Source organism: Colossoma macropomum, unplaced genomic scaffold (genome assembly GCF_904425465.1).
Source record: "Colossoma macropomum unplaced genomic scaffold, Colossoma_macropomum, whole genome shotgun sequence".
In the NCBI taxonomy this organism is placed as follows: Eukaryota; Metazoa; Chordata; class Actinopteri; order Characiformes; family Serrasalmidae; genus Colossoma; species Colossoma macropomum.
The window spans coordinates 402785-421299 of NW_023494792.1; the positions used below are offsets into that span (position 1 = coordinate 402785).

General features: G+C 38.4%; 2 protein-coding genes across 7 annotated transcripts; both read left to right on the forward strand.

The window, feature by feature from the left end:
- Positions 1 to 1798: 1798 nt before the first annotated feature.
- Positions 1799 to 10227, forward strand: LOC118812793 (zinc finger protein 239-like). Of its 5 annotated transcripts, none has more exons than XM_036577917.1 (4): positions 1799 to 1864; positions 4288 to 5456; positions 7190 to 7453; positions 9608 to 10227. In XM_036577917.1, the coding sequence occupies exon 2, from the start codon at positions 4436 to 4438 to the stop codon at positions 5387 to 5389; it is 954 nt and encodes a 317-aa protein (XP_036433810.1). In that variant the 5' UTR covers positions 1799 to 1864; positions 4288 to 4435; the 3' UTR covers positions 5390 to 5456; positions 7190 to 7453; positions 9608 to 10227. The 5 variants fall into 5 exon arrangements, with proteins under 5 accessions (XP_036433810.1, XP_036433811.1, XP_036433812.1 ...); XM_036577918.1 differs by having other exon boundaries at positions 7190 to 7403; XM_036577919.1 differs by having other exon boundaries at positions 7190 to 7278; positions 9608 to 10225.
- A 2538-nt stretch (positions 10228 to 12765) lies between these two features.
- Positions 12766 to 17985, forward strand: LOC118812771 (zinc finger protein 665-like). 2 transcript variants are annotated; one of them, XM_036577888.1, is made up of 3 exons: positions 12766 to 12828; positions 14392 to 15850; positions 16744 to 17985. In XM_036577888.1, exon 2 carries the CDS (start codon positions 14492 to 14494, stop codon positions 15779 to 15781), a length of 1290 nt encoding a protein of 429 aa, XP_036433781.1. In that variant the 5' UTR covers positions 12766 to 12828; positions 14392 to 14491; the 3' UTR covers positions 15782 to 15850; positions 16744 to 17985. The 2 variants fall into 2 exon arrangements, with proteins under 2 accessions (XP_036433781.1, XP_036433780.1); XM_036577887.1 differs by lacking the exon at positions 16744 to 17985 and adding an exon at positions 16198 to 16229.
- Positions 17986 to 18515: the final 530 nt, after the last annotated feature.

Genomic DNA, 18515 nt, shown 5'->3' on the forward strand with positions numbered 1-18515 from the left:
CTCAGCAACATAAGACAGTAACATTAATTTATGCCTAGTTTGAAATGGTGAAGAAAAATCCACACAAAACAAGTCACTGCTCGTTGCTCAAACCTTAGTAAATTGAGTGGAATATGTATATATATCAGCTGCATGTCTATCTGTCTCCAGCTATTTTCTGTTTCCTCAAGTGCATATTTATGTGAAAGAGAAGAGTACTCTGCCCAATGCTTATACATATGCATGTTTAGGCACATGCACCAGTTTGGGTATAATATTTGGGTAGAATATACCCCCATTTGTGCCTGCAACTGGAACAAAAAGCTTGGTACCCTGAGTCCTTAGTCTTCAGGGAAACACACACTGCTGTATACATGACCAGCAACAATTCAATATTGTTAATCCATCTCACATAAATGATTATGCTCATTAGAATGTAAAACTGTTTGTGTGCGGCACTAGAGAGTGATAGACTGACATCACCAAAAAAAAAATACAGTAAAAATGCTTATCATTCAAATAATGTTTTAGTTGCTTACTGACACAATCATACACTGAAATAATGAGACAAATTAAGCTAGTCTGTGTGGTGAAAGTGTTAAGAGAAATAAAGTATACAAATAAACTTTTCTTCTACATGTGTATTATATCCGTATACTCAAGGAGTTTTATTGTAACTTCTGACTCCAGGGACATTTTTGTTGTCACTATTGCAAGAGTTTTATGAAAAAAACAACTGGCAAGAAGGATAAACTAAAAAAAACAGGATAAACTTAAACTAGTACAAAACCAATGAGTGAACACAAACCCCATTGGCAATACTTCAGAACAGGGTGATGGTCTCAGGTATGCACAGTTGGGGTACTTGGTAGAATTGTGGCACTGCACTGTACTCTTAGAGAATACTGTAGTAGTCGACTTCCTAGGCTTCACTCCTGCAATGTCCATGCAAATGCTGTGCCCCTGTCTCGTGCCCGTAGGTAGTGCATTCTGTGTGAACATGACCTCTTTTAATCAGTCTGACTGATGTGACAAATGCCTTCAACTACGCTTGCATACTGGGCACATAACTCCCAAAGCCTTGAAACCCACCTTTCTCCAATTCAGGTTTCATTGCATTTTTTGCAGGTGCTATCGCTAATTAAAAAAAAACAACAGTTATCATCCAATACAGCAGGGGTGGAAAACTGAGAGCCGGAGTCTAGCACAGTTTGGTGATTTCCCTGCTCTAGTACACCAACTTAGCCTGGCAGTTAGCTGATGAGATGAATCAAGTGTGCTAAGAATCACCTAACTGTGCTGGAATCTGGCCCTACAGTTCCCCATTCCTGCAGTACAGCAACATCCTTAAGCCATGAAAGATTATTAAGTCCATGGTATGATCCTATGAATTGGTTCTGTCACATGCTGAGTAAAATTGAGAAAAAGTTGCATAAAATCCTTAGTTTGGTGTCTGTAGAATTATTAGCATAAACATTTAAATCATTAATTAAACAAAAATTGTCAAGACATATTAGATATAGAGAGTAATTCCAAAAAGTCCGAAAGAAAAGAGGTGCTTTGGTGGATGTTAGACGACTAATATTAAAATTTTGGGCTTGACGTTCATTGAAATCTCTACTGTTGGATCTACTGTAAAGCCTCTGAATCTTTGAACAACTTCTGAAATGGCCAATCAGTGGACTACTGATATGAACCTCTAGCCAAATGTAACATATCCAGGTCAACAGTGATCACATGGTTCCAGTGTGATTCTCCCTGCAAGCCAGGTGGGGGCGCTAGTTCTATAACTGTGGTTTTCCAAGGATAATAAAGAGGAGAAGAAGACCATCTACTCTGAGGTGCTACTACAGGGAAAAACAGGATCTGCTCTGCTCTGCTGGAGGTAAAGAGCAGGTTAACACTTTTCCATACAGTTTAGTCTGTTTTAAACTCAGCCTTACAGAAATGGGAGGAGAGATGTTTTCTTTTGAGAAGTAAGATATAAAGTATGTGAAATTTGTGAGCTCACACGGAAACAGCCTGTTCAGACTGAGCTGAGGAGGCTACTGTTAGCTCTGTGATTTTGGATGATGATGTTTTCCTAGTTGGGTTGGAGAAGGTCAGAGGTGGGCACAAACTACTCTGCTTTATTCAATTACATATAGGAAGCACTGATGGATTCATACTTTGAGTATTTTCAAATGATAGTGCTTTTACTTGTACTCAAGTGTGTTAGTGAGCACTGTAAGATTTTTGATATTAATAGAAGTAGCATTACTGAGTCAGAAGGGAAAAAAACACTACAGTATGGAGTGCTGTTGCCCTGTGAAGGCTGACATGATCATTTAAATGTCAGGTCGAGTGTTTTTATGCCAAATACCTTTTTTTATATATATTATATATATATATATATTATATATATATATATATATATATATATAGTCCTTCATCAGTGGTCACAGGATGCTGTTGGCTGGATATTTTTGGTTGGTGGTCCTGACCACTGAAGAACAGGGTACATGGCACATTACATAGCACAGTTTTGATAAGTAGATGGGCTTTAGGTTTATTTAATTATCAAACTCTTTGCTGGATACTTCTTGGTGTTTAATAGCTGCTATCACTAAAGAAGCAAACTTCAGACAGCAAACAGGTCTTGGCTGATTTGGGGTAAGGCAGTACATTGAGTAAATTCGGTTATTATCAAACTGTTGGTAACTACTCAAACGTTTTAAATGAATAGAAAACTTTCATAGATATCATTACAGACCAATACAGATTTCACTATTCAAGAGTTAAAAAAATTGACATATCTGATATTATAATATTACTATATATCATGTTATATGATGTTATATATTATCATATTAATAGATATTTTATATTATTACTTTTTTCTTCTTCAGAAATGCAGAACATAATGATTTTTCCTAACGTTTGGTATTAGTTAAAAAGTCCTCACCAAGATAATGTGACATAATACAGGTTAAAAATAAACTGTATAAACTTAGGGTTTACTGGAGCTCCTTTTTGAGATGTGAGTAAGCACTACTTATCAATGCACAGCATATCAGTGTGCTCTGCACTCTAACAAATTAGTGTCATTACAACACACACACACACTAGTGATGGGAATAACCGGCTCTTTTGGCTCCATTCATCTTCAAGAACCATGCTTGTCTATATTTTTTCTTTTTTTTTGGGGGGGTAGGTTTATCTGTGAAATAATCACTAGGATAATGAAAGGGTAAGTTGTGGATCAGATTCAAACACATCCCACCAGTATAATTTCATTTCACATGTGTGGAATTGGTCTGCACTTTTATTTGCAAATGATCAGATTGGATTTGTGCATCCAGACATCACCAACCAATCTGCAAGGGTTGGTGTGGTAATGACGTAGGCATCAGTAACTACGTAGCTACACTGCTGATGCGGATTTTACATGCAAATGCAGGAAAGATGCAGGTGCATCATCTCGCTCTCCAAAATCTTCAAAATTCTCTGGTATAAGCATACATTTTTGGAGCTCTTCTTGAATCCCAGCACTTCCGACGCTCTGAATGTGACACCATTGTTGTTTCTTGTGTTGTGAGTGAGGCAAAAGACACTCTGAAATCCAATTTGAGCATCCAGAACATCCAGACTGAGACGCATCTGTAAAAATCTCACTGAAATCACATTTCATGATTATCCTGCTGTGTATCAGTCATGTTTAATAGAATCACATTTTGTCCAATGTAGACAGATGGGGTTTTAAAAGGAAATGAAAAACTGTTTTTTAGAGTGTGACCCATGATGAGTTCAGACGGGCTGTAACCATTTGCCATAGACATGAAATTGTAAGGTAATGGGGGATTAGTGATTGTAGTCATTAGTAGCTTTTGGACAGTTTTGGACTGTCTGCATCTCTGTTAGCTTGTAAGTAACATGATGCATAAACTCCAAAGCTTTGGCAAGAGATTTGAATTACAGGTACCCTCATTTGGCACACTGGCTTTTTTAAATATTTCCTATCCTGTTATCTCAACATATCTAGAGATGTAGACCACATTGAGTTGGTATTTAGTCCTTTTCAGCTTAATAAAATGTATGTGGCTATGATTTGCCATAGACAATCTATCAATTCCAAAAGGCCAAGAAATTCCTATTTCACACTGTCAGTTACCACATTGTATGCCGCACAAACAGGACTGCCCTTGCATAATGTTTTTCAATACTTTAATGTCCTTGGTGAACTACCGGCTGACACTACTGCTGATAATATATTTTTTTTTCCATTTGACTTCTTTGAGCTGCATTAACTTTTTCATTTTTCTCTTCCAGAAAAGAATGACCCTCTTGTGCAAGTCCTCTCCAATGCCTAGTGTCCTACACAGTTCTAATTTACTTCCACTTCCACAAACACTTCAAGGAAAGCCACCAAGAGGAAAGTGTTATACTGTTGAAACTGGGAGACGTGAAATGTGAGAAAATGGTGTTCAGAAGCTCCAGTGCTTCGAAAACATCCTCTGCTTCTTTCCAAACTAGCACATCTAACAGACAAACACAAGAACATAGAGACAAAGAAAGAACTTACCACTGCTTAGATTGCGGAAAGAAATTTGATAGAGAGAGTCATCTCCAAAGACACGAGCGCATTCACACAGGGGAGAAGCCGTATCACTGTTCAGACTGTGCAAAGAGTTTTTCCCAACTGAATCATCTCCAAGCACACAAGCGCATTCACACAGGAGAAAAACCTTATCACTGTTCAGACTGTGGGAAGAGTTTTTCTTCACAGGGTCCTCTCCAACGACACCAGCGCATTCACACAGGAGAAAAACCGTATTGTTGCTCAGAGTGTGGGAAGAGTTTTACTCAACAGTGTCATCTACAAACACACCAACGCATTCACACAGGAGAGAAACCACATCACTGTTCAGAGTGTGGGAGGAGTTTTATAGAGAAAAGTACTCTCAAAAAACACCAGCTCATTCACACAGGAGAAAAACCGTATCAGTGCTCAGAGTGTGGACACAGCTTTTCTGCACTGATTAACTTCCAAATACACCAGCGCATTCACACAGGAGAGAAACCGTATCACTGCTCGGATTGTGGGAAGAGTTTTAGAAACGGTAGTGACCTCAGAAGACACCAGCACACTCACACAGGAGAGAAACCACATCACTGTTCAGATTGTGGGAAGAGTTTTTCTAGACAAAGTTATCTCCAGGAACACCAGCGCATTCACACGGGAGAGAAACCGTATTATTGCTCAGAGTGTGGGAAGAGTTTTACCCATCAGAGTAATCTAAAAACACACCATCGTGTTCACACAGGAGTTAAACCATATCACTGTTCACAGTGTGGGATGAGTTTTACTAGAGTGATTTATCTCCGAAGACATCAGCTCACTCACAAAGGAGTGAAGCAAAATCTGCAATAACGCCACAGACTGTAGGAGTACCTTCAAACCTCTGGATCTGAAGATGCACAAATGTATTAAGAAGGAGGTAAAAACACAATTTTTAACATTTTGTGCTGCTGGCCCGGACCAGAAATTAAAAATTTCCAGTGTTAAAGTTCCAGTGTCCAAGTTCTTTAATTTTGAATATTTACCTTCAACCCTGTTTCACAAAAAGTTGGGATGTTGTGCAAAACATAAATAAAAACAAAATGCGGTGAAGTGCGAAAAATTTAAACTCTGTTTAATTTGAATAGTACAAAGACAATATATCGAATGTTAAAACTGAGCAACTTCATTGTTTTTTAAAAAATATACAGCTATTTTGAATTTTATGCCAGCAGTACATTTCAAAAAAGTTGTGACAGGGCAACAAAAGACTAGCAAAATTGTTTAATGATAAAAACACCTGGTGGTTAATTGGTAATAGGTCAGTAACATTATTGGATATAAAAAGAGCATCCCAGAAAGGCTAAGTCTTTCAGAAGTAAAGATGGGAAGGTATTTATCACCCTGTGAAAGACAGTGCGGGTAAATTCAAGAACAAAGTTTTTTAATGTAAAATAACAAATAACTTGTGGATTTCATCATCTATAAGTACATAATATCATTAAAAGTTTCAGAGAATCCAGAGAAATCTCAAATCTGCATGTAAGGGACAAGGCTGAAAACCTATTTTGGTTGTTCGTGATCTTTGGGCCCTCAGGTGGCACTGCCTTTAGAAGCATTCCTGAGCCCATGTAGTGATTTCAAGTGCAGAATCATGTCTATTTTAATGCCATGTATAAACCATGTAAAAACAGGACCCAGAAACGCCGCCACCTTCTCTGGTCCTGAGCACATTTAAGTTGGACTGTGGAGAAACTGAAGTGTCCTGTGGTCCGACAAATCAAAAATGTAAACTTTTTTGGAAATCAAGGACAATGCATCCTCCAGGCTAAAGACCATCCAGCTTATCAGCACAAAGTTCAAAAGCCAGCATCTGTGATGGTATAGGCAACATATGCTGTCACTGGATATGATGTCACCCAGAAAACAACCTTGCTTATTTCAGCAAGACAATGCCAAACCACATTCTGCATGTAATACAACAGCATGGCTCTGTAGTAAAAGAGTCCAGCTGCTAAACTGGCCTGCCTGCACTCCAGACCTGTCACCCACTGAAAACATTTAGGACTTTATTAAACAAAAAAATATGACAAAGGAGAACTGTTGAGCAGCTGAAATCTTATATCAAGCAAGAGTGAAAAAACTCCCACTTTTAAAACTACAGCAGTTGGTTTCTTCGCTTCCCAACCATTTACAGAGTGTTGTTAAAAGTAGAGGTGATGCAACACAGTGGTAAATACACCCCTGTCCCAACTTGCTGGCATCAAATTCAAAATGGGCATATATTTCAAAAAATAATACAATTTCTCAGATTCAACATTTGATATGTTGTCTTCGTAGTTTTTTCAATTCAAAATAGGGTATAAATGATTTGCACATCACTGCATTCTATTTTTATTTACATTTTGCACAGTGTCCCATTTTTTTTAAAAACGGGATTGTGTATACAAATATGAAATGCATTGTTTTTGAAAATGCAAATAAAGTAAAATAGACTCTTTCCTAGTGTTCTTTGTATTGTGTTATAAAATGTATTGAGTAGGCACATCAATAGCAAATGGCATACATAGTCTTTTAAACAAAAGTACATTCCAACAAAAATAAAGCTTAAAATATTTATTACCAGATGAAGTAATAAGTGTTTATTATCTGTACATTCCACTTTACCTGCAGAGAGAAGAGAACTGTGAACCCAGGCCTCGTGCTAGGCACACACTGTGGCTGACTCAAGTTGGAGCAAGATAAAACAGGTTTAACAATTGGTGCGCTGTCCAAGAACGCTGACAGCTTGAACACTTCTCTTCAACTTGTTCTTCAGGATACTGAAGTTTCATGTTCCTAGAAGCAAGCAGTCAAGAGTCAGTCCCACAGCCAGTTCCACTGCATTGTGAGAAATGAAAGAGTACATGCTTGAAACATCTGTCTGAACTATGCATAGTGAGTTAAGCTGTTTTTAAGCTGTAAAAATGAAGTTAGTTGGGTAAAAGAAGATTATCTAATAATCTTCACTGAAGCACTGAATATAATTGATCTTAAACAATTCTTGAGTTTATTCTTAAATGTATTGCACAAAAAAAGCCTTATGTAGTATGTGTTGCAGCCTAATCAGATGCCGGAGACATCCTAATAAGATGTCCGAGCCACCTCAACTGGCTCCTCTCAGTGTGGAGGAGTGGTGGCTCTACTTTGAGCTCCTCCTAGATGACTGAGCTTCTCACCCTGTTAAGTAGAGTGTAGCCCACCACCCTGCTAAGAAAGCTCATTTCCACCACTTGTATCAGTTATCTGATCAGTTCATGACCACAGGTGAAGGTTGGGATGTAAACTGACTGGTAAACAGAGAGCTTTGCTTATGGCTCAGCTCCCTCTTCACTACTACAGTCCAGTACAGAGACTGCATTACCATCCCTCTTCCCATCACTCGTGAACAAGATTCCGAGATACTTAAACTCCTCTACCTGGAGCATGTCCTTTCCCCTTATCTGAAGTGGACATGCCATCCTTTTCTGGGCTAGGACCATGGACTTGGAGATGTTGATCTGCACACCAGCTACTTCACACTCAGCTGCAAACTGCTCCAGTAAGCGCTGGAGTCATCCATGTGATGGAGCCAAAACGATGTCATCCACAAAAAGCAGAGACACCAGCCTCAGCACATAATGCCCTCCTGACCTTGGCTACACCTTGAGACCCTGTTCATGAGTATCACAAACAGGAGTATCTCAGGGAACATGACTCTCCAAGTCCACAAAACCCATGTAGACTGGGTTGGCAAACTCGCATGCCCCCTCAACAATCTACCTGAGGGTGAAAAGCTGGTCCATTGTTCCACAGCCGGGACAGAATCCACATTATTACTCCTCAGTCTGAGGTTCGACTATTGGTCAGAGTCTCCTTTCTAGCACCTTGGCATAAACTTTCCCTAGGTAGGCTGAGCAGTGTGATTCCCTCGTAATTGGCACACACTCTCTGGTCCCCTTTCTTAAAAATAGGGACCACCACATTCTCCCAGGCCAAGGGTACTGTTCCCAAGGTCCATGTGATAAGAGTCCAGAGCTTTAAGCATTTCTGGGCAGATCTCATCCAACCCCGGGGCCTTGCCACCGAGGAACTTGCCAACTACCTCAATGACCTCCACCGGGGAAATAGAGTCTGACACCCCAGAAGCCTCTGGCCTTGACTCCCATTAGGGAGTTGAATAACAGGGTATAATACAATATATTAAAGGACCACACCAAGCACCACTTAGCCAACACATTATTTGAGAAAGTTTGGAGCCTACCTTTTGCAACTTAGAAGGCCTTTATTTGTTTTTGTTGGTTAGGAATGCAGACATTTCACATAGGAACAAATGTACTACATAACTAAAGGTATATGGACACCACTTGTAACTAGTGGCCACTGGCTATTTTGGCCACACCATAATAGCATATATTCATTTACAGAATTATTTTCCAACTTAGTGGAATAAATTGAACAAGATCATTTCTTGAACAGAGCATAGGCAGATCTCACATCTTTAGTGCATCCTTTTTTCCATTATTTGCATCCTCCCTACTTTTCTCAGGATGCTCCTGTTAACTGAATTCATCCAAAAAACACAGAGGTGAGGGAGTGAACACTGTACTACAGACCTACGTCTCATACTATGGATAAAAAAGTCTTTCGTTTAGGATGCATGTGTGTGTCCTCTCTCTGGAAGCCTCCTCTCTCCTCGGTTTGTCAGGGTGCATTAAAAGAACTGATACGTCCTTAAAGATGGCAGGTTTTGATTTATTTCTGGGTCACCAGCTGGAGAACATAGGAGATATGAATCAAGGAAACATCAGTTAGGGTTTTGAGATCCACCCCAAATCCACCTACTTATCAGGAAAGTACAGCACTCAAATATTGGATGCTGGAGGATAAAGGAGCAAGTCAAGTAGATTTACTCTCTAAGAGACACGTTACAGCTCGTGTATTATTGCCAGCTAGAGGGACAGCACTGGCAGATATTTGTTCAACTGTGTAGATAAAACCATTTTCTTTAATTGTATGACATTTGATTGATTTCTGATGCCATTAAATTTGTTTTGTCTTTTGTTACTTTAGGTATTCGCTCCGTGGCATGTGAATCTACACCCTGCCTTGTCCTCTTCACTTTAAGGTGGTCTCCTCCTGTTGGTGACAGAGGAAGGAATGGACAGATTAACAGACACTTTCCTTAAGGATTCTCTGATACAGAACAAAATTCATGATTTCTTCAGTAGTAGCTAGAATTGTCCTGGATTATTTTGCCTCTGTACCCTTAGGGAAACTTTGGCAGGCTGGCCACTCCTGAGAAGATTCACCAGTATTTCTATGGTTTTTAATTTGTAGATAATGGCTCTCACTGTGATTTGATGATGTTCTGGAATGCTAGAAATGTTTTGTAATGGAGTCATATTTTATAATTTTTTCTTTTGATTTTAGATTTTACATGATCCACAACATTCTACACAGAGTGAGTCGTTTGATTTGGCTGGCCTACAGTTTAGGAATCTCTTAGATGTCCCCAAAAAAGCAAAAGTGTAAATAAGCTGTTGTGATCAGTGCATTCAGTAGGCCCTGTTTCAATATGTTTGATGTTGATTTTTTTTTGTAATTGATAATGTATTTCTAAGCATCCATTCAATCTTATTTAATTATATACTTAATCAAATACATTTTAATATGATTAAACATAGTTTGTAGAAAGTAATATGTGAAAGTGTCTCTAATTTGTTTGTATAAGGGTGATGTTCAACACTTAAACACTTTAGTGGACTCCAGGAATTTGAGCTTAGATTGATTGTCTACAAGTGCAGAAAAATGAATAAAATACGGATATTTTAGCGCAGTAACCTGAACATTCTGGTCTTCTGTATTACAATAAATACATCATGACATATATTTGTTTGAAGTGCCCACCAAATCCAAGCATCTGTCCAAGTTGCTCTGCTTCAGGTGATTTCCGGTGAGAAACATTTACCTGTAAAGCAAATTAGACACGTGAGGTAAATGCAGCAAAACAATAACAGCAAAATATGACATAAACACAAAACAAATTGCTAATTATATGTCACTGACTAAAATGTGGCTGAGTTAAATTGTATATTATGAAGTGTTAATAATGTCTTTTGAAACTACTCTGGAAAATATGTTACTTGAGTACATGTAACTGAGCAAACGAAACTTGTTATTACCCCTCTCTGAACCACACAAACTGACAAAATATGTTAGATGTTCATCATTGTTTTTTCAGTGTGCTAACCTTACGTACACTATGATCAGTCCTAGATTAAACTTAAGAGGTGGCGTATGTTTACATTTATGCTTAGTGCAGTTTTATTTGTTCTAACTACCAGAACACTACAGCTGACTTATATTCTGCTGCACACACAAGCATAACATCCTGTCCAAACTCCAAACCTCATTATCTTTCGCTGCCTGCACTGCTGAGATGAGACAGCTGTATACAGCTGTGAAGCTGGGCACTCAGTATGTTACTGCGTGCTGCTGGGAGTGGGTGCGGAGCAACATCTGATGCAGCCACAGGGCCTAAACAGACTTAGGCCTTGCTTAGCTACATATGCTAACCTTTCCTAGCTAAAGTTGGTGACTTCACTTGGCAGACTGCCTCAGAAATATAGAAAAGGTGGACTCCAACTAACTGTTAATGAGAGTGTTTTGTCTCATTTCAAAACTACTCACCTTTTAAAAGCAGATTCTGACCCTTGCAGTATTAATGTCACCAGGTAGGTGGGTGGCATTATCTTAGTAAAGACTTTAAGAGACCGTTTTGAGGAGGTTTAACATCAACAATGCGAGCTACTGTAAACAGCTTGTTTGGCTTTAAAAGGCAACATGGAACACTTGAGAGGCTCACACTACTATGTACTTATTATGTACTCACTTATTATGGAGCTGTATATTCCTATATCCTTCTACTCAAATACATTTATTTACTGCTGTTTGTGTTTTCCAAATACCTGAAGATAATAATTTAGTGTTACAATAAAAAAAAAAAAAGTTTGTTCTCTCATTCTGGTGGGCCACATTAACAGTCCTCGTGGTTTAACTTTTGGCAGACATCTTCCAGCGGAGTTAATGAAAAGTTTTTTTCTGCCATGAACTTAAATGATATAAGGAAATGAGTTTAAACAGTTTAATGTAATTTTTTTTTCTTTTGCTACTATAAACACATTTCTGCAACAATACAAATGCACAGCAAGGAAAATCTTAGTGAATATTATTTTGGTAATACCACATAAAAACCATAAGATTACAGCAGGCTGTTTCTTTAGGACATTCTTTTTATATTTTACATTTGGTAAATTATGCGGTAATTGTAGTTTGGCAATACAAAAAGACTTTCACACTCATACCACAGGACTTTGTGTAATGGACCACTCTTTGGTCTCAACTGAACTATCTTAAGACACAAAATCTGTATATCTTAAGACAAAATTATGTCTTAAAATATGCTTCGCCTTCAAATATAAAATAATTACTTCCTCGTCTTAAGACATTAACTTTCATGTCCCAAGACAAAGACAATGTCTTCACTTGTACGTCTTAAGACGTTCTTGAGAAAATGTGTCAAGATGTCCTGTGTAAAACTGTCAAAACACCCTAAGGCACAATGACAGCTGAGTATGTATAAGACAAACTTGTTGCTTTTATTGAGAGCAGGTATTGCACTAAATGGTATGAGATAGTTTAAAACAATGAGTATAAACATAACTAGGAGTAGCAGCAGCGTTTACAGTCTAAAGTGAGCAGTAAAAGTGTCATTACAGTAGTAGATTATGATGTATTACACAGTGTATCCATAAGAAACGTGATGAGCCTTATAGCTCTATAAGGCTCATATATCTGACCCAGCAGTAGGTCAGTAGGTCAGATACATTATTATTATTATTATTATTATTATTATTATTATTAGGACTTATCTGGGATTTAACCATTTGGACGATGGGTTTAGATGATGGACTTAAACAGAAATAGACGTGTTTCTGAAAGCAGTAGTTTCTAATCGCTGTGGAGTCTCTGAAGCTCCTACGGCTACTCAACTGGCCAATCAGCGGACAGCTCATATGAGCTCCTAGCCAATCGTAACGCAGGAGGCGGGGTTTGTAAGAAAACGGGTGGAATATAAAAATAACGCGCCCGGGTCAACAGTGAATCCTCTTCGCACCAGGTGATGGCGCTGGTTCCGTAACTGTGGTTTTCCAAAGAAGAAACGAAGAAGATCGTCTGCTCAGGAGTCTACAGTGTTATTGGAGGGAACAACAGGATCTGCTCTGCTGAAGGTAAAGAGCTGATAAACACTTTTCCACACTGTTTACTCTGTGTTTTAACTCAGAAATGGGAGGAGAAATGTTCTCTTTTTGAGAAGTAAGATGTACAGAATGTGAAATATGTGAGCTCACACAGAAACAGCCTGTTCAGACTGAGCTGAGGAGGCTACTGTTAGCTCTGTGATTTTGGGTGATGATGTTATGGTAGTTGGGATGGAGAAGGTCAGAGATGGGCACGAACTACTCTGCTTTATTCAGTTACATATAGGAAGCACTGTGGTGGATGTGTACTATACTGAATATTTTCAAATGATAAGACTTATTTCTACTCAGGTGTGTTAATGAGCACTGTAAGATTTTTGTAATTAAACAAAATAGCACTACTGAGTCAGAAGGGAACAAAGAGGCTAAAATATGGCCATAGTTGCCTTGTAAAGCCTGAAATTAGTGTTGTGGGAGTTTTCTATATAGTGTTCCGTACTTTTGCATATTACTTTCACATACACAGGCTTAAAAAGAGGGTTCAGCTCAATATTTAGGTTCCAAATGCAAAATAACAAGACAGCAATTTCCCCTTCATTTAGTGGTTTCACTTTCTGGAATGACTGAAGATTTAGGTTGACCGATTACTCAATTTTATGGCCAACTTTGATTACATCTGCACAAAGTAGGCTTTTATTAATTAATTAATTAATTTATTTATTTTTAAAAAGTTGCCTATTTAAATAACATAAAGCATATAAAGTGCTACACTATAGTAAGAGGCAACAGGCTATTTAGCACAGTGAGTCCTGCACAATTAGGCTATAACATTTTGGTGTAGGTGTAGCAAAAACATGCATAAACTGCACACATGGACTGACCTGGTTCACATAAAATTATGTCATAAAATTGCAACACGTCTGCCAAAATAAAAACAATAAATAAATCATGTATCTTGGAGCTTGCTGCTATTACTGTGTCTCTGAGGGATTAGTCAGGAACCCAGACCACATCACGTGTATCAGTCATGTTCCAAACGGCTGTAGCCATTTGCGTTTAGATATGAAACAGTACGGTAATAGGAGATTAAAGACTATTGTCATTAGAATGTTTTTAACAGTTTTTGGACTGTCAGCATCGCTCTTAGCTTGTAGATAATGTAGTTCATGTACTCTTAAGCTTTGGCAGAAGATCTAAATTGGAAGCTCCCAAATTTGGCACACCGGCTCTTTTTAAATATCTCTTATCCTGTTGTCTCAACGTATCTAGAGGTATAGACCACAGTGGGAGGGTACAGCTTTTCAGCATAATAAAATGTATGTGCCTGTGATTTACTATAGAAATCTGTCAATTCAAAAGACCAAAAAGTTCACCAGGATTCTAGTGAAATTTTCTACGTAGTTCATAATGACATTTACCACATTGTATACCCCACAAACTGGACTGCTCTTGCACAATGTTTCTCAATACTTTGATGTCCCTGGTGAAGTACTGGCTGACATTAATGCTGGGAATATTTTTTTGTTCTATCTACCTTGTTTGAGTTGCATTTGGTCATTTAATTTTACGTTCTTTTGCCTTTTTTTCCTGCAGAAAAGAATGATCTCCAATTTTCTTCCACAAACACATAAAGAAAAGTCACCAAGAGGAGTACGTCACAGTGTGGAAATTTGGAGAGATCACTTGTGAGAAAATGGTATTCAGAAGTCCCTGTACTCCGGAAACGTCCTCTGCTAATCTCCAAACTGACACATCTAGCAAACAAACCCCAAAAAATAGAGGCAAAGAAGAAACTCACCACTGCTTAGACTGCGGGACAAAATTTAATAGACTGAGTAATCTCCAAAGACACCAGCGCATTCACACAGGCGAGAAGCCGTATCAGTGCTCAGTGTGCGGTCAGAGTTTTATTGTACAGAGTAATCTCCGAATACACCAGCGCACTCACACAGGAGAGAAACCCTATCAGTGCACGGATTGTGGGAGGAGTTTTGCAAGACAGAGTCATCTCCAGGAACATAAGGTCATTCACACAGGAGAGAAACCGTATCACTGTTCAGAGTGTGGAAAGAGTTTTAGAAAGAGTCGTGCTCTCAGAAAACACCAGTTCGTTCACTCAGGAGTAAAACCGTATCACTGCTCAGAGTGTGGACACAGCTTTATTGCACTTAGTAATTTTCAAACACACCAGCTCATTCACACCGGAGAGACACCGTATCAGTGCTCAGAGTGTGGGAAGAGTTTTACTAGACAGGATACTCTCCAACGGCACCAGCGCATTCACACAGGAGAGAAACCCTATCAGTGCACAGATTGTGGAAAGAGTTTTAGAGAGAGTGGTACCCTCCGAAAACACCAGCGCATTCACACAGGAGAAAAACCACATCACTGCTCAGAGTGTGGGAAGAGTTTTACTTCACGGAGTATTCTCCAGATTCACCAGCGCGCTCACACAGGAGAGAAACCGTATTATTGCTCGGAGTGTGGGAAGAGTTTTACTGTACAGAGTAGTTTACGAGCACACCAGCGCATTCACACAGGAGAGAGACCGTATCAGTGCTCAGAGTGTGGGAAGAGTTTTAATCATCAGGGTACTTTTCATGAACACAAGCAAATTCATACAGGAGAGAAACCTTATCACTGTTCAGAATGTGGAAAGAACTTTAGAAGCAGAAGTACCCTCAATAAACACCAGCGCGTTCACACAGGAGAAAAACCTCATCACTGCTCAGACTGTGGAAAGAGTTTTGCCTCACGGAGTCATCTCCAAATTCACCAGCGCATTCACACAGGAGAGAAACCGTATCAGTGCTCACAGTGTGGGAAGCGTTTTAGGGACAGTGGTGACCTCACAAAGCACCAGCGTATTCACACAGGAGTAAAACCGTATCACTGCTCAGAGTGTGGGAAGGGTTTTACTAGAACAAATTATCTCAAAAAACATCAGCTCACTCACACAGGAGTGAAGCAAAATCTGCAATAATTGCTCAAACTATAGGAGAGTACCTTCATTCATTTGGATTTGAAGATACCGAAGTGCTTTAAGAAAGAGGTAAAAGCACAATTTTTAATGCTTTCCTGCTACCGGCTGGATCCAGAAATAAAAAAATTGTGTTATTTATTTCTTAATTTGTTTTGTTTTTAATTTCAAATATACAATTGTATACAAATTTGAAATACATTGGTTTTCCAAATGAAAGTAAAATAAAATGGGCTCTTCCCCAGTGTGTTGTACAGCAGTGTTTTAAAATGTATTGAGTAGACAATGACAAATGATGTAAAGTGCATTCTTCTAAAAATAAGACTTGAAATATTTATTACAAAATTGTAAATGATTACTATTGGACCCGCTGAAGAGAGAACAGTCTTTATAATCTGTACGTTTATCTCTACCTGCAGAGAGAGAGGAGATCTGAGACTTGAAGACCTGATTGACATACACTATATGAACAAAAGTATTGGGACACCTACAGGAGCATTTATGAATCCAATTCTAAATCCATAGGCATTAATATGGAGTTGGTCCCCCTTTTGCAGATATAACAGCTTCCACTATTCTGGGAAGCTTTCTACAAGATTTTGGAGAGTGTCTCTGGGAATTTTGGCTCATGGCTAGATGCTTGATTTTATACACCTGTGGCAATGGGACCGAATGAAACGTGAAGTCAGTGATTAAAAGGTGTGTCCCAAAACTTTTGTCCATGTATTTAACTATTACATACTAGATGTTTGGGGTAAAATAAAAGTATGCTCCTTTGCTCCTATTAACTGAAATCAGGATGCATTTACATAATTGATACTTCCTTAAAGATGCCGATGTCAGTTACTTTCTTCGTCTATATATATAGAACCATTACCGCTTCATTTTGATTTTTGTTTAATGGTATGACATTTAACAATTTCTGACGCTATCATTAAATTTCTTTCTTTTGTCTTTTATTTTAGATGTTTGCTGTGTGGTGCATGAATCTAAGCCTGCCATGTCCTCTTCACTTTAACTTGGTCTTCTTCTGGTGGTGACAGAGGGAGGAAAGCAGGTTACTGGGTATAAGTGCTAGAAACCTCTCTCCAGTAGCCTCCACATGGACAAAAGAACATATGCTCTCCTTAATAGTTCTCTGATAAAGAACAACATTTATGGTTCTTCAAATTAGCAAAAATGTCCCAGGACAGCAGAACATCTACACATCTTCACATTACCCCTGCCATATTTGAATGTTTGCTTTATGTTGAGGATTGTGAAAAACAGAACTTGTTTTATGGCAGATATAAAGGGACCTGACTTGTCCAACAAGTTACACTTCAGACTGATATGTTCGCAGGACATCATCCCAAAAGGTTTTAGGGAAACTTGACAGGCTGGCCACTCCTGAAGAGATTCACCAGTGTTCCTATGGTTCTTAATTGGTAGATGATGGCTCTGACTGTGGTTTGATTCTGTCCTAGACCCTTAGCATTGTTTTGTAACAAATTCTAGAGTGATATTTCAGCAGCTTGTTTTTTCATTTGGTTTTAGATTTGACATGATCCACAGCATTCCACTTACTCACTCAAACCACTCCGTGGGTGGTTTGAATGGCTGGCCCCAAGCTTAGGAATCTCTTGGATATCCCAAAAAAACAAAGGTGTAAAGAAGGCCATACAGAAGGCCCTCTTTCACTTTGATTATATTGTTTGAGGTAGATTTTTTGTAATTGATTGTGGTCTCAGTGTTCATTTAATTTAATTTAACAATCTACTTAACAAAAAACGTGTTATTGTTAAATCTAATTTGTACAAAATAATATGTTGACATTTCTGTAATTTGTCTGTATAAGTGTGATATTCAACATAAACACTTTAGTGATCTCCTGGAAGTTGAGCTTAGATTGATTGTCTCTTGAATGTGCTGTTCATTCTGACCTCTCACAAGTTTGGCTGTCCTTTTGTGAAAGACAGAGCAAGGACATTTAGCAGTAAAAACTGTCATCTGCTTTGAACTTATTATTCCACTAACTAATTATTTGATCTATGAGCAGAAAAGAAAGAAGAGTTTTTTTTTCTCTGTAGGATATTTAGCTATGGTATGCTTTTAAAAACACTGTCATTCTTTTATTTTAATTTTAATGAGTAATTTTTTAAATATTTGTCTTCAGCTTTCCAAAACCTATTTTTACATAAGTTCTTTGAATAAATCTACCGAAGACAGACATATTTCATCTCTCTTTTTTGTTTTTGCTTTTTGTTTGAACTACTTTCTCTAGTCATTAACTTACATCTATATTATTCTCCGAAACCCAAACAAACTTCTACCTATTAGGAAAGTATGCAGAATGGGACTCAGTAGTCATTTCAGATCTTTTATTAAAATGTAGTCAGAGTAAACATTATTTGTTCTTTTAAAGTTAAGGAATAGAAAGTCCTGTTTTACATTGTTTGTATGAGTCAACAAGTAACAGACGAGACTAATAAAAAGCTGAAATTTGTGGGGAGGACCTTGCCTGAGACCATGCCTCCTTCCAGTGTAACATTCCATAATTTCTACCTCTGTTTACTGTGACAAAGCTTCCTAACTTAGCACTCAAACATTGGTACTGCAATGAGCTGCTCCTCCACAGACTGAATTCTCTTTGGTTGGCTGACTGCTTGTTTCATGGTTTACTTAACATCCAACTGAGATCCTTTTTTATCATTCCTTCCACCCTGGCTAGCGTTCCTCCGAATTCCCCAGCCATACA